At 38.1% G+C, this 13,649-nt stretch overlaps 1 protein-coding gene across 6 annotated transcripts in view; it reads left to right on the top strand.

The window, feature by feature from the left end:
• LOC138764356 (cingulin-like) overlaps positions 1-13,649 on the top strand; it is a 149,169-nt gene that overhangs the window by 98,707 nt on the left and 36,813 nt on the right. For all 6 annotated transcript variants that reach the window (XM_069940177.1, XM_069940172.1, XM_069940178.1 and 3 more), the window contains 2 exons: positions 7,407-7,619; positions 8,719-8,925. In XM_069940177.1, coding sequence (XP_069796278.1) covers positions 7,407-7,619; positions 8,719-8,925 — 420 coding nt within the window. The remainder of the gene's footprint in view (positions 1-7,406; positions 7,620-8,718; positions 8,926-13,649) is intronic.

Below are 13,649 nucleotides of genomic sequence, written 5' to 3'. Positions count from 1 at the left end.
CACACATTTACAAGGAATTTATATTCCGTAGATATTTTAAAAATAAATATTATTAAGTAGTAGAGCCTTAGAGGGATTGTATGAGTAGTTCTTCAATTATCCAGCAGTCTTGCTGCCTGTAGAAAGAAACTGACCCTCAGCCTGGTAGATCTGGATCTCTTGTGACTGGAGTAGCTGGAAAATTTTATTTTGACGGAGGGGCCCTTTTTTTAAAATTTTTAAAAATTTTTCACACTATAAATCATATAGATCAAGATACAACATTTTCCTTCTTAAATATATAGTGTCGTTTTCTCCCCCCACTTCCCTCCTCCCCGCCCTCCCTCCCTACATCCCCTCCCATTTATTTAAAGTTCAGAAAATAAGATACATTAAACCTGTCAAACAATGTTGTCACTCAATAAAAATAAACAAGAAATTCCACTGAGTTAGTTCTTTTCATTCTCTTTTCCTTCTGTCATTTTAGGTGGTAGATGTCCACAGTAGGTTTTCTCTATTATGTTTCATGTATGGCTCCCATATTTGTTCAAATATTGTAATGTTATTTCTTAAATTATGTCATTTTTTCTAATGGAATACATTTATTCATTTCTATATACCATTGTTGTATTCTCAAGTTATCTTCTAATTTCCAGGCTGACATAATACATTTTTTTGCGACAGCTAGGGCTATCATAACAAATCTTTTTTGTGCACCATCCAAATCGAGTCCAAATGCTTTATTTTTTATGTTACTTAGGAGGAAGATCTCTGGGTTTTTTTGGTATATTGCTTTTTGTGATTTTATTTAATATCTGGTTTAGATCTTCCCAAAATTTTTTCACTTTCTCACATGTCCAAATTGCATGAATTGTTGTTCCCATTTCCTTTTTACAGCGAAAACATCTGTCAGATACTGTTGGGTCCCATTTATTTAACTTTTGAGGTGTAATATATAGCCTGTGTATCTAGTTATATTGTATCATACGTAACCTCGTATTTATTGTATTTCTCATAGTTCCTGAGCATAACTTCTCCCATGTTTCATTCTTTATCTTTATGTTTAGATCTTGTTCCCATTTTTGTTTAGTTTTACCATTTGTTTCCTCATTCTCCTTTTCTTGTAGTTTAATATACATGTTTGTTACAAATTTTTTGATTATCATTGTGCCTGTAATCACATATTCAAAATTACTTCCCTCTGGTAACCTCAGACTGCTTCCTAATTTGTCCTTCAAGTAGGATTTCAGTTGGTAGTATGCCAACACTGTATCGTGAGTTATATTATATTTATCCTTCATTTGTTCAAAGGATAATAATTTATTTCCCGAAAAGCAATTTTCTATTCTTTTGATCCCTTTTTTCTCCCATTCTCTAAAGGAAAGGTTATCTATTGTAAAAGGGATTAGCTGATTTTGTGTCAGTATTAGTTTTGGTAGTTGGTAGTTTGTTTTATTCCTTTCTACATGAATCTTCTTCCAAATATTGAGCAGATGATGTAATACTGGAGAATTCCCTCGTTGTACCAATTTTTCATCCCATTTATATAATATATGTTCAGGTATCTTCTCCCCTATTTTACATAGTTCTAATCTAGTCCAATCTGGCTTTTCCCTTGTTTGATAAAAATCTGATAGGTATCTTAATTGTGCGGCTCTATAATAATTTTTAAAGTTTGGCAGTTGTAAGCCTCCTTGTTTATACCATTCTGTTAATTTATCTAGTGCTATCCTCGGTTTCCCCCCTTTCCATAAAAATTTCCTTATTATTTTCTTTAACTCCTTGAAGAATTTCTCTGTCAAGTGTATTGGCAATGCCTGAAATAGGTATTGTATCCTTGGAAAAATGTTCATTTTAATACAGTTTATCCTTCCTATTAGTGTTAGTGGTAAGTCTTTACAATGCTCTAAGTTGTCTTGTAATTTTTTCATTGATGGATAATAATTGAGTTTATATAGATGGCCGAGGTTTTTATTTATTTGTATACCTACGTATCGCATTGCTTGCGTTTGCCATCTGAATGGTGATTCTTTCTTAAATTTTGAGAAATCCGCATTATTCATTGGCATTGCTTCACTTTTATTTGCGTTAATCTCGTACCCCGACACTTCTCCATATTCCTTCAATTTCTTATGTAATTCTTTTATTGATATTTCTGGTTCTGCTAAGTATACTATAACGTCATCTGCAAATAAACTGATTTTATATTCCTTGTCTTTTATTTTTATCCCTTTTATTTTATTTTCTGTTCTTATCAGTTCTGCTCGTGGTTCTATGGCTAACGCGAACAATAAGGGCGATGGTGGGCATCCCTGCCTTGTTGATCTGCTTAATTTAAATTGTTTTGATATATATGTCCATTTACTGTCACTTTCGCCAATGAAAACTCTGAATATATCTGACATTTTATCATTACATATATCCCTGCTGGATCTATTATTTCGTCTTCTATTTTGATTGGTACATTTTTACTGATTAATATAGCTACTCCTCTAGCTTTTGAATTATATGACGCTGCTGTTACATGTTCTATCCAATCTCTCTTTAATTTCTTGTGCTCCACTTCAGTTAAGTGTGTTTCTTGTACGAATGCTATATCAATTTTTTCTTTTTTCAGTAAATTTAGGAGTTTCTTCCTTTTGATTTAGTTATGTATTCCATTAATATTTAAAGTCAAATGGTTCAACATAGCCATTTCATACTTTGTTTATCTTTCCTTTCCGTTTCCTCATCATCACGTTTCCTTCTTATCCATTTCTGCTTTCTTTTTTTGAACACTTTATAAGACAACATTCCTAAAACATCAAACATTTCCCTTATTCTCCTATCTAAAATTCCTTTAACCCCACTATCCCCTCCCCTTCCTGAGTTGCACTTTGTCGTGGAAGGAGCCCTTAATGACTTTGTGATCCCTCTTCAGACAATGATCCCGGTAGATCCTGTTGTTAGGGAGGGAGGCCCCAGTGATATGCTCTTCTAGTCCTGTGGATTGACCTCCAATCTAATGCTCTACAGTAACTTCACATCACACTGTGATGCAGCTGGCCAGGGCGCTCTCAATAGAGCTCCTGTAGAAAGTTGACATAATGGTGAATGGTGGCCTTGCCCACCTCCTCTTCCTTTTCAGCAAGTGCAGTCGCTGTTGTGCCTTGCTGACAAGTGAGAAGATGTTGTGTGTCCAGGATAGGTCACTACCTAAGTATACGCCAAGGAAATTTTTGCTTTCCACACTCTTCGCTACAGATATGTAGTAGAGGGTGTTGTCCCTAGTCTTCCTGAAGTCCATAATTGTCTTCTTGTCTTGTCCACATTGAGACTCAGGTTGTTTTTTTCTTTGGTAGACCTAAAAGGCCCAATAAACCTTTTAAGTTCCAAGAAACTTCATAATGGAGAGGATGCTGTAAATGCATTCTGGCCTTTCTTGCAAGAAATTTTCAGTTTGGAAGATGGGTGTCTTGGAAAGCAGGCTCATGCTCTTCATAAACTTCTGTCTGCAGTACTTTCTCTTGCTTTCTATTCCTTAAACTTTCAACCTCTTCTTAAATGCATCTGTCAGCCTCAACCACTTCATGCACACTTGTACCGTACTGGATAAGGTCACTTCTCTTGAATTCTTTATTGGTGAATAGTTTATTTACATGACTTCCACCTTTGTCCTCAATATTGCTCTTGACAAATTCACTGGAAGGAGAGGCTGATTGGAAAGATAAAACTGGTGCAAGACACTGTAAACTTTTTTAAATTAAAAGTTTTTTTTTCACAAAATGAACCATATTAACCAAAGTACACACAAACATTTCCCTCTTGAATATACACAGTGTCATTTTCTCCCCTTTCCCCCCTCCCTTCCCTCCCTCCTTCCCACCCCCCTCCCTACCCACAAAACATTCAACATATACAATAAACCCATTAAACAATGTCATCACACAATGAAAATAAATAAGAAAATTGTATCATCTACTTTTACACACTGGGTCAGTTAATTTCGTCTTCTTCTCATTCTATCATTTTAGGTCCGCGGTAGGCCCTCTCTGTTGGTGTTCCATGTACGGTTCCCAAATTTGTTCGAATACTGTGACTTTATTTTTTAAATTGTATGTTATTTTTTCCAATGGAATACATTTATTAATTTCTATGTACCATTGCTGTACTCTCAGGCTCTCTTCTGATTTCAAGGTTGACATTATACATTTTTTTGCTACAGCTAAGGCTATCATAATAAATCTTTTTTTGTGCTCCATCCAGCTTTACTTTACTTCTTATATTACTTAGAAGAAAGATCTCTGGATTTTTTGGTATGTTGCTTTTTGTGATTTTATTTAATACCTGATTTAGATCTTCCCAAAACTTCTCCACTTTCTCACATGCCCAAATTGCATGTACTGTTGTTCCCGTTTCCTTGTTACAGCGAAAACATCTATCTGATACTGTTGGGTCCCATTTTATTTAAATTTTGGGGTGTGATATATAGCCTATGTAACCAATTATATTGTATCATGCGTAACCTCATGTTTATTGTATTTCTCATAGTTCCGGAGCATAGCTTTTCCCATTTTTCATTTTTTATCTTTATGTTTATATCTTGTTCCCATTTTTGTTTGGGTTCATGGCTTATTTCATCATTCTCTTTCTCTTGCAGCTTGATGTACATGTTTGTTATAAATCTTTTAATTATCATTGTGTCTGTAATCAGATATTCAAAGCTGCTTCCTTCTGGTAACCTCAGCCTGCTTCCCAATTTGTCCTTTAAGTAGGTTTTCATTTGGCGGTATGCAAACATTGTACCGTGAGTTATACTATATTTGTACTTCATTTGTTCAAAAGATAATAAATTATTTCCCAAAAAACAATTTTCTTTGTTTTTGATCCCTTTTCTCTCCCATTCTCTAAAGGAAAGGTTATCTATTGTGAAAGGGATTAGTTGATTTTGCGTCAATAATAATTTTGGTAGTTGGTAATTTGTTTTTTTTCCTTTCTACGTAAATCTTCTTGCAAATGTTGAGCAGATGGTGTAGTACTGGTGAACTTCGATATTGCACCAGTTTTTCATCCCATTTATAAAGTATATGTTCTGGTACCTTCTCCCCTATTTTATCTAGCTCTAACCTGGTCCAATCTGGTTTTTCCCTTGTTTGATAAAAATCTGATAGATATCTTAATTGTGCTGCTCTATACTAATTCTTAAAGTTTGGTAGCTGTAAGCCCCCTTGTTTGTACCATTCTGTTAATTTATCTAACGCTATCCTCGGTTTCCCCCTTTCCATAAGAATTTCCTTATGATTTTCTTTAGCTCATTGAAGAATTTCTCTGTTAAGGGAATTGGTAATGATTGAAATAAGTATTGTATCCTTGGGAAGATATTCATTTTAATGCAATTTACCCTTCCTATCAGTGTTGGTGGTAAATCTTTCCAATGTTCTAAGTCATCTTGTAGTTTCTTCATTAATGGCTGATAATTTAATTTGTATAGATGGCTTAGATTATTATCTAGTCTAATACCTTGGTATCGGATTGCTTGTATTTGCCATTTAAATGGTGATTCTTTCTTAAACTTTTTGAAATCTGCATTATTCATTGGCATGCTTCATTTTTATTTGCGTTGTACCCTGATATTTCTCCATATTTCTTCAATTTCTTATGTAATTCTTTTATTGATAATTCTGGTTCTGTTAAGTATACTATGATGTCATCTGCAAATAGACTGATTTTATATTCCTTCTCTTTTATTTTTATCCCTTTTATTTTATTTTGTTCTTATCAGTTCTGCCAAGGGTTCTATAGCTAAAGCGAACAGTGAGGGAGATAGTGGATATCCCTGCCTAGTTGACCTGCTTAATTTAAATTGGTTCGATTACATATCCATTTACTGTCACTTTCGCCAATGGTCCCTAATATAATGCTTTAATCCAATTAATATATTTCTCTGGTAGGTTGAAGCTCTGTAGTACTTTGAATAAATAATTCCATTCTACCCTGTCAAAGGCTTTCTCTGCGTCTAAAGTAACCGCCACTGTTGGCGTCTTATTTCCTTGTACTGCATGGATTAAGTTAATGAACTTACAGATATTGTCCGTTGTTCGTCTTTTCTTAATAAATCCAGTTTGATCTAGTTTTACTATTTTTGGTACACAGTTGGCCAATCTGTTTGCTAATAGTTTTGCTATTATCTTATAATTGAGTTAAGTAGAGATATTGGTCTATACGATGCTGTTGTTAGTGGATCTTTCCCCTTCTTTGGTATTACTTTAATTATTGCTGTTTTACATGAATCTGGCATGTTTTGCGTTTCTTCAATCTGGTTCATTACTTCCATGAGAGGAGGAATTAATGTCTTTAAATGTTTTATAGAATTCTATTGGGAGTCCGTCCTCTTCAGGCGTTTTATTGTTCGGCAGCTTTTATAATATATCCTGTATTTCCTCTATTTCAAGTGGTTTTATCAATTTGTTTTGCTCCTCTTGCAATTTCGGTAGTTCAATTTTAGCTAGAAATTCATCTATTTTGTCTTCTTTCCCTTTGTTCTCAGTTCGGTATAATTGCTTGTAGAATTCCTTGAAGTCTTCATTGATCTCCGTTGGGTTATATGTAATTAGTTTGTCCTTTTTCCTTGATGCCAATACTGTTCTTTTAGCTTGTTCTGTCTTAAGCTGCCAAGCTAGTATTTTGTGCGTTTTTTCTCCTAGCTCGTAATACTTCTGCTTTAACTTCATTATGTTCTTCTCCACCTTATACGTTTGTAGTGTTTCGTATTTTATTTTTTTATCCGCCAATTCTCTTCTTTTTGTTGTATCTTCCCTTGTTGCTAGTTCTTTTTCTGTACTTGCTATTTCCCTTTCCAGCTGTTCTATTTCCCGATTATAGTCCTTCTTCATCTTAGTTACATAACTTATTATCTGCCCTCTGATGAAGGCTTTCATTGCATCCCATAGTATAAACTTATCTTTCACTGATTCTGTATTTATTTCAAAGTACATTTTAATTTGGCACTCAATAAATTCTCTAAAGTCCTATCTTTTAAGTAGCATGGAGTTTAATCTCCATCTATACGTTCTTGGTGGGATGTCCTCCAGCTCTATTGCTAATAACTATTGCTAGGGGTGAGTGATCCGATAACAATCTGGCTTTATATTCCGTTTTCCTAACTCTCCCTTGGATATGAGCTGACAACAGGAACAGGTCAATCCTTGAGTATGTTTTGTGTCTACTTGAATAATCTGAGTATTCCATCTCCTTTGGGTGTTGTCTCCTCCATATATCCAAAAATTGCATTTCCTGCATTGATTTAATCATAGATTTGGCTACTTTGTTCTTTCTGCTAGTCTTTTATTCTGTTTTATCCATCTTTGAATCCAAATTAAGGTTAAAGTAAGACATTGTAAACTTAAAGAAACTGATGGGGATGTAAAAATGCCTATATCTTTTTTTAGAAACTTGAAAAGGCCAAGAAAGAAAAACAGGAAATGACTGCTGCCATTGAACACCAAGAGACACTAATGAAACGAAAAGAAAAGGAATTGTTTTCAGAAAAGGAGGCACTTATTGAAAAGGCAGCAAACCATGCCCAAACACTGGAAGAATTAAAGCAACGCCATCAAAAGGAAGTGGAGATGCTTCGGAAGAACTGCAACCTCATGGCAGAGGTGAGCGTCACATGTGGCCAGAGTATTTTAATTCTTCAGTGAAATTTCCCCAGAGTAATTCTAAACCCAGTCAGTTTATTGTCTTATAGATAAGTACAGTGCATAGTTGCAAGGAAATTTTTTCTGCATTCATGCAGGTACACCACATAGCACAACTAGTAGAAATTCAATTGCCACGATGTGCTAAGACAGAAAAAGATACCATGTATACTCGTGTTATAGTCGATCATGTGTAATAGTTGAACCCCCCACCCCGCCCAAATATCGCGTATGACCCATGTAAAAGTTGACTCCTCCTCCATTTTTGGCCTTGGTCGCCTGCCAATCTGAGCTCCCAATGCCCCAACCATGGATCCTCGCCCCGACCACCTGCCCACTAGAGTTTCCAACGCTCGGGACACAGGCTCTCTCCCAGACCCTGGCCGTCCACCCATCCGAGCTTCTGACATCCCGAACGTGGACTTAACCACCCATACTTGGCCATCCGAGATCCCACCACGTTGAACAACACAGGTACTTGCCATGGTCAAAAGTATGTCCTGTATAAAAGTCAAACACCACCCTGCCCCTAAATGTGACCCAAAATATTGGTCAAAAACCTTGGGGTGGTTAGCTGAACGCTTTTACAATGCCAGTGGTTGGGACCAGGGTTCAAATCGCGCACTGTCTTTAAGGAGTTTGTACATTCTCCCTGTGTCTGCATGGGTTTTCCCTGGGGGTTCCAGTATCCTCCCATTATTTGAAATGCACTGTGAATATAATTGGGTGGAATGGACTCGTGGGCAGAAATGGCCTGTTACTGTGCTGTATGTCTAAATTTGATGAAAATTGTTTTTAATTATATAGTAATACATATAAAAGGATAGCTAAGCATTTATTCATAGTTGTAGTTAGTAGAACTGAGTACTTTAATTTACAAAACAGACCTTGATGCATCCATTCAGCATGACATTCTGTGGTACATCAGTAGAAGTGTGATAGAGTATTCAATGATATGCCAAATTTCCTTTGATTCCGTTCAGTTCCAGTCATTAAAACAATTGTTCACAATCAACACTTGCAAATTTGAAACAAACTTTTTTCCTCCCCCTCTGTGCAGGAGAAATTAAATCTAGAAAGTGAAAAGGGTGCCACGGAACAGGCAAAGAAAGCCTCAGATTCTACACTGAAGCAGCTGAGGCAGGATAATGAGGATCTGAAAAAGAAGGTTTCACAGTTGGATTTCCAGCTGGGAGAATGCAGGGATGTGATTGAGGAATTTCAAGGCTCCGAGTCAAGGCTGAAGGACAAAATAACCAGGCTTGAGGTAAATCAACAACAAGAAATTTTTTTACTCATTCTGTTGGGACATTGACATCATGAGTTAATACTTCCTGTCCTTAATTGCCCTTGGAGGTGGTGTTTAACCGTTATTGCTTTTAACCGTGCAGTGGTTGTGGTGGAGGGAGTTGTATTATGGAGTTGGACTTCTTGGATTTTAGTACACAAAAATCTACAGCACAATACAGGCCCTTCAGCCCTCGATGTTGTGCCAACCTATATATTCCTTCGAATTAAAAAAAAAGTGCAGAACACTACCTACCTCATAATCCTCTATTTTTCCTTCATATGTGTGCCTGTCTAAGTCTTTTAAATGCTCCTAATCTTTCAACCTCCACCATCCTGCCAAAGCATTCCAGGCACCCACAACTCTTTGTGTTACAAGGCACTGGCTATCCACCCTATCAGTGCCTCTCAGAATCTTGTAGACTTCTATTAAGATTCTTCTCATCCTTTTCACTCCAAAGAGAAAATTCCCAGCTCTGCTCATAAGAATTATTTTCCAATCCATGCAAATAAATCTCCTCAGCATCCTCTCCATAGCTTCCACATTCTTCATATAATGAGGCGACCAGAATTGAACACAATACTTCAAGTGTGATCAAATCAGAGATTTGTGGAGTTGCAACGTGATCTCTCTACTGCTGAACTCAGTCCCCCTATTAATGAAGTCCAACATCCCATAGGCCTTCTTAACTATCTTATCAACCTGCGCAGCAACCTTGAGAGATGTATGGATTTGGACCAAAGGTCGCTCTGTTCATCTCCACTGTTAAGTATCCAACCATTAACTCTTACTCAACCATCTGGTTTGGCCTTCCAAAATGCATTACCTCAAACTTACCTGGATTGAACTCCATCTGCCATTTATCTGCCCCACTCTGCATTCTGTCTATATCCTTTAGTAACTTACGGCAATCTTCAGCACTATCCACAACTCCTCTAACCTTCGCAACTGTACTGACACATCCTTCCACTTCTTCGACTAGGTCATTTATAAAAATCATAAAGTAGGAGGTCCCTCAATGGATCCCTGCAAAACTCCACTAGTGCAGGCCCTTCAGCACACAGTGTTGTGCTGACCTAATAACCTACTCTAACAATGGTCAAGAATTTCCTAACTGTATAACTTTCCATTTTTCTCAGTTCCATGTACCTAGCTTATAGCTTATCTTCTCTTCAAAGATCCTATTGTACCTGGCTCTACACTGTTGCCGGAAGCACATTCCATGTACCCATGACTCTGAGAAAACTTATCTCTTGCATTCCTCCCTGTACTTGCTTCCGTACACCTTAAACCTATGTGCCTCATGTTAGCTATTCCAGCCCTTGGGAAAAAAAAAACCTATGGCCATTCACAAGATCATCACCTTGTACACCTCTATCAGGTCATCCTTCATTCTCCTTCACACCAGGAGAAAAGACTAAGTTCACTCAACCTTTCCTCATAAGATGTGCTCTCCAGTCCAGGTTGCATCTGTGTGAATCTCCTCTCTTTAGCATCCACATCCTTCCTGTAGTGAGCTAACCAGAGCACAATATTCCAAGTGGGGTCTAACCAAGGTCCTGTTTTGCTACAACATTCGATCATGATAATGAGTTTATTGTCTTAGACATTGCACAATGTACATATGCATCAAAATTCTCGTGTAACTGAATAGGTACTTTTGTAAAGAACAACTACAATAATATACATATTTGAATTTAAAAAGGTGGATAATATTCAGTTGTCCTAGTGAAAAGAAAAGTGACTTTGCAAGAGTGCCAACAATCTTTTTGTGGTGTCAGAGCAGTCCATGATTAGTTTAACAAGAGGTGATCCTGATCAGTGTTGGAAAGAAACTTCTTGAACTTCGAGGTGCTGGTCTTCAGGACTTTTGTACCCAAAGGTGCCAGTGAGAAGAGGTTGCAACCAGGGTGAAGGGGATTCTTTATGCTGTTGGCTGCCTTTCTGAGGCAGTGCCTCACATAGTCGTCTTCAATGGATGGAAGGTCAGAGTTGTGATGTCTCTGGCTATGTTTGCCACTTTCTGGAGCCTTCAGCATTCCTGGGCATTAACAAACCAGGCTATGATGTAATGATGTCATGTTCAAGTCTAATGATGATGTAAGACTTGGAAGCAAACCTGTGCCATCAAATAATTTCTATAAATGCTGTTGGAATCAATAGCAAGAATCTGCATGAAATTTTAAAACCAAATAGAAGATAATCTTGAAGTTGGAGCCAAGTTCTGCATGAGTTGGGGGATTGAGTTCGGGAGTTGAGAGTTGCTACAACTCTACAAGGGTCTGGTGAGACCGCACTTGGGGTATATTGTGTTCAATTCTGGTCATCTCATTAAAGGAAGGATGCAGAAGCTATGGAGAGGGTACAGAGGATATTTACCAGAATGTTGCCTGGATTCGAAAATGTCTTATGAAGCAAGGTTAACAGAGCGAGGGCTTTTCTCTTTGGAGTGTTGAAGTATGAGAAGTGATTTAATAGAGGTCTACAAGATTCTGAGAGGCATAGATAAGGCAGACACCCAGTACCATTTTCCCAAGGCAGGGATAGCAAATACCAGAGGACAGCTGAACAAAGTGAAGGAAGGAAAATTGAGGGGAGACATCAGGGGTAAGTTTTTATTTCAATGCAGAGTTGTGGGTGCCTGGAATGCATTGCCAGGAGGTAGAGGCTGAAACATTAGGAGCAATTTAAGTGAGTCTTAGGCATCTGGATGAAAGAAAAATAGTGTGCTTAAGGTTATGAGCTTGGAAGGGTTTCCATTTCCATTTTTTGGTAGGAATATGTAGGTCGGCACAACATTGAGGGCCGAGTGGCCTGTTCTGTGGTGTTCTATGTTCTGTGCGGTTATCCTTGAATGACTTGGCCTAATTTAAGGGTCAGATGGAAATTTAAAGCTGACATTAATGAATTTTTATTTGGTAAGGATACCAGGAGACACAGAAACCAGGTAGACAAATGAATTAAGGACTTGGTTCAGCTGTGATCGAGTCAAATAGTGTGATAACCTCAAAGGTTTAAAATAGCTGCCTTCAGATAAATAGTAAATATCCGGTGAGAAATCGGAGAAACTCGGTAAGTGAAGCAGCATCCATTGAGAGATGTATTCCATCATTCACTGTCTGGGCACCCTCCATTGGGTGGCATTCACATTGGTTTCCCCCTCTCCCTCCCTTATCTTTCCCTACGCCTTCTTTCCTCTAGCTCTGTCTCCCTCACTCTTTTCTTGTCCAGCTGTCTCCTTCCCCCAGATCTGCTTCCAAAGAGCTTCAAACCACCTCCCCTCCCCAAGTCAATGTTCACCTTTCTTCTCTCCTGTGTCCCATCCATATCCAATTAACACCTTTTGACTGTTGGACTGTACTCCTCCCCCTCCCTTTTCTTCCCTTCACCTCCAGCCTTTTAATTCAAGTGTCTGCCTGCTTTTAATTCGTATCTTGAAGAAGGACTCTGGCCTGAAACGTTGGTTATACAGTATATCTTTGTGGTGTCTATGCACTTTGATAAGGCATATGATAAGATCCCCCAAGAGACTTGCTCACAAAGTCATGAGGCATGGGATCCATGGAAACTTGGCTGTGTGGATTCAGAAGTGGCTTGCCTGTAGAAAGTAGAGAGAAGTAGTGGACTGAATGCATCCTGCCTGGAGGTCAGTGACTTGTGGAGTTCTTCAGATATCTGTCTGAACTCTGCTCTTTGTGATGTTTATAAATGACCTCGATCAAGAGGTGGAAAGATGAGTCAGTAAGTTTGTGACAAAGGTTGGAGGAGTTTTGGCCAGTGTTGAGGGTTGTCCTAGGTGATAGACAGGATGCAGTTAGAGTTCAATCCAGATAAGTATGAGGTGATGCATTTTGGAAAGTTAAACCTGAAGGCTGAGTACAGGATTAATGGTCGGATAGTGAACAGTATGGAAGAACAGAAAGATCTTGGGATCCAAATCCATTCATCTTTTGAGGTTATCATGCAAATTGATAGGATAGTTAAGAAGGCCTATGCGATGCTGGGCTTCATAAGTTGGGGGATTGAGTTCAAAAGTCGAGAGGTCATGTGGCAAAATCTCTGGTGAGACCACACTTAGAGTATTGTGTTCAATTCTGGTCAATTCATTATAGGAAGGACAGAGGAGAAGGGGCAGAGGAGATTTACCACCATGTTGCCTGGATTGGAAAATGTCTTATGAGGCAAGGTTAGCAGAGCTAGGACTTCTTTCTCTGGAGTGAAGATTCTGGGAGGCAAAGCTAAAGTAGACAGCCAGCATCTTTTTCCCCAGGATGGGAATAGCAAACACCAGAGGACAGGTGTACAAAATGAAGGGAGGAAAGTTTAGGGGAGACATCAGGGTTTTTTTTTGTTTTTGCAGAGTTGTGGTACCTGGAATGTCTTACCTGGGGTGTTAATGGAGGCTGAAAATTAGGGTAATGTAAGAGACTCTTAGGCACACAGAGGAAAGAAATAGAGGGTTATGAGGAAGGAAGGTTTTATCTTTTTTTTGTAGGAATGTATAGTTCAGCGCCGAATGGCCTGTACTCTGATGCAATCCATCTTCTGGGTTCATGGATGCTGCGAGTGTGGCTGAGCTCCTCTTCCATTTTTTTGTTTTTTTTTTAACCACAATCACAGCATCTGCAGACTTTTGCGCTTCCATGCATAGAGAGAGACGGTCAATCAGCAATTTGGGTTAGGACTCGTTACCAAGACTGTTA

The sequence above is a fragment of the Narcine bancroftii genome, chromosome 5 (genome assembly GCF_036971445.1).
Source record: "Narcine bancroftii isolate sNarBan1 chromosome 5, sNarBan1.hap1, whole genome shotgun sequence".
NCBI classification, from domain to species: domain Eukaryota; kingdom Metazoa; phylum Chordata; class Chondrichthyes; order Torpediniformes; family Narcinidae; genus Narcine; species Narcine bancroftii.
This window is presented reverse-complemented; position numbering and strand designations above follow the sequence as displayed.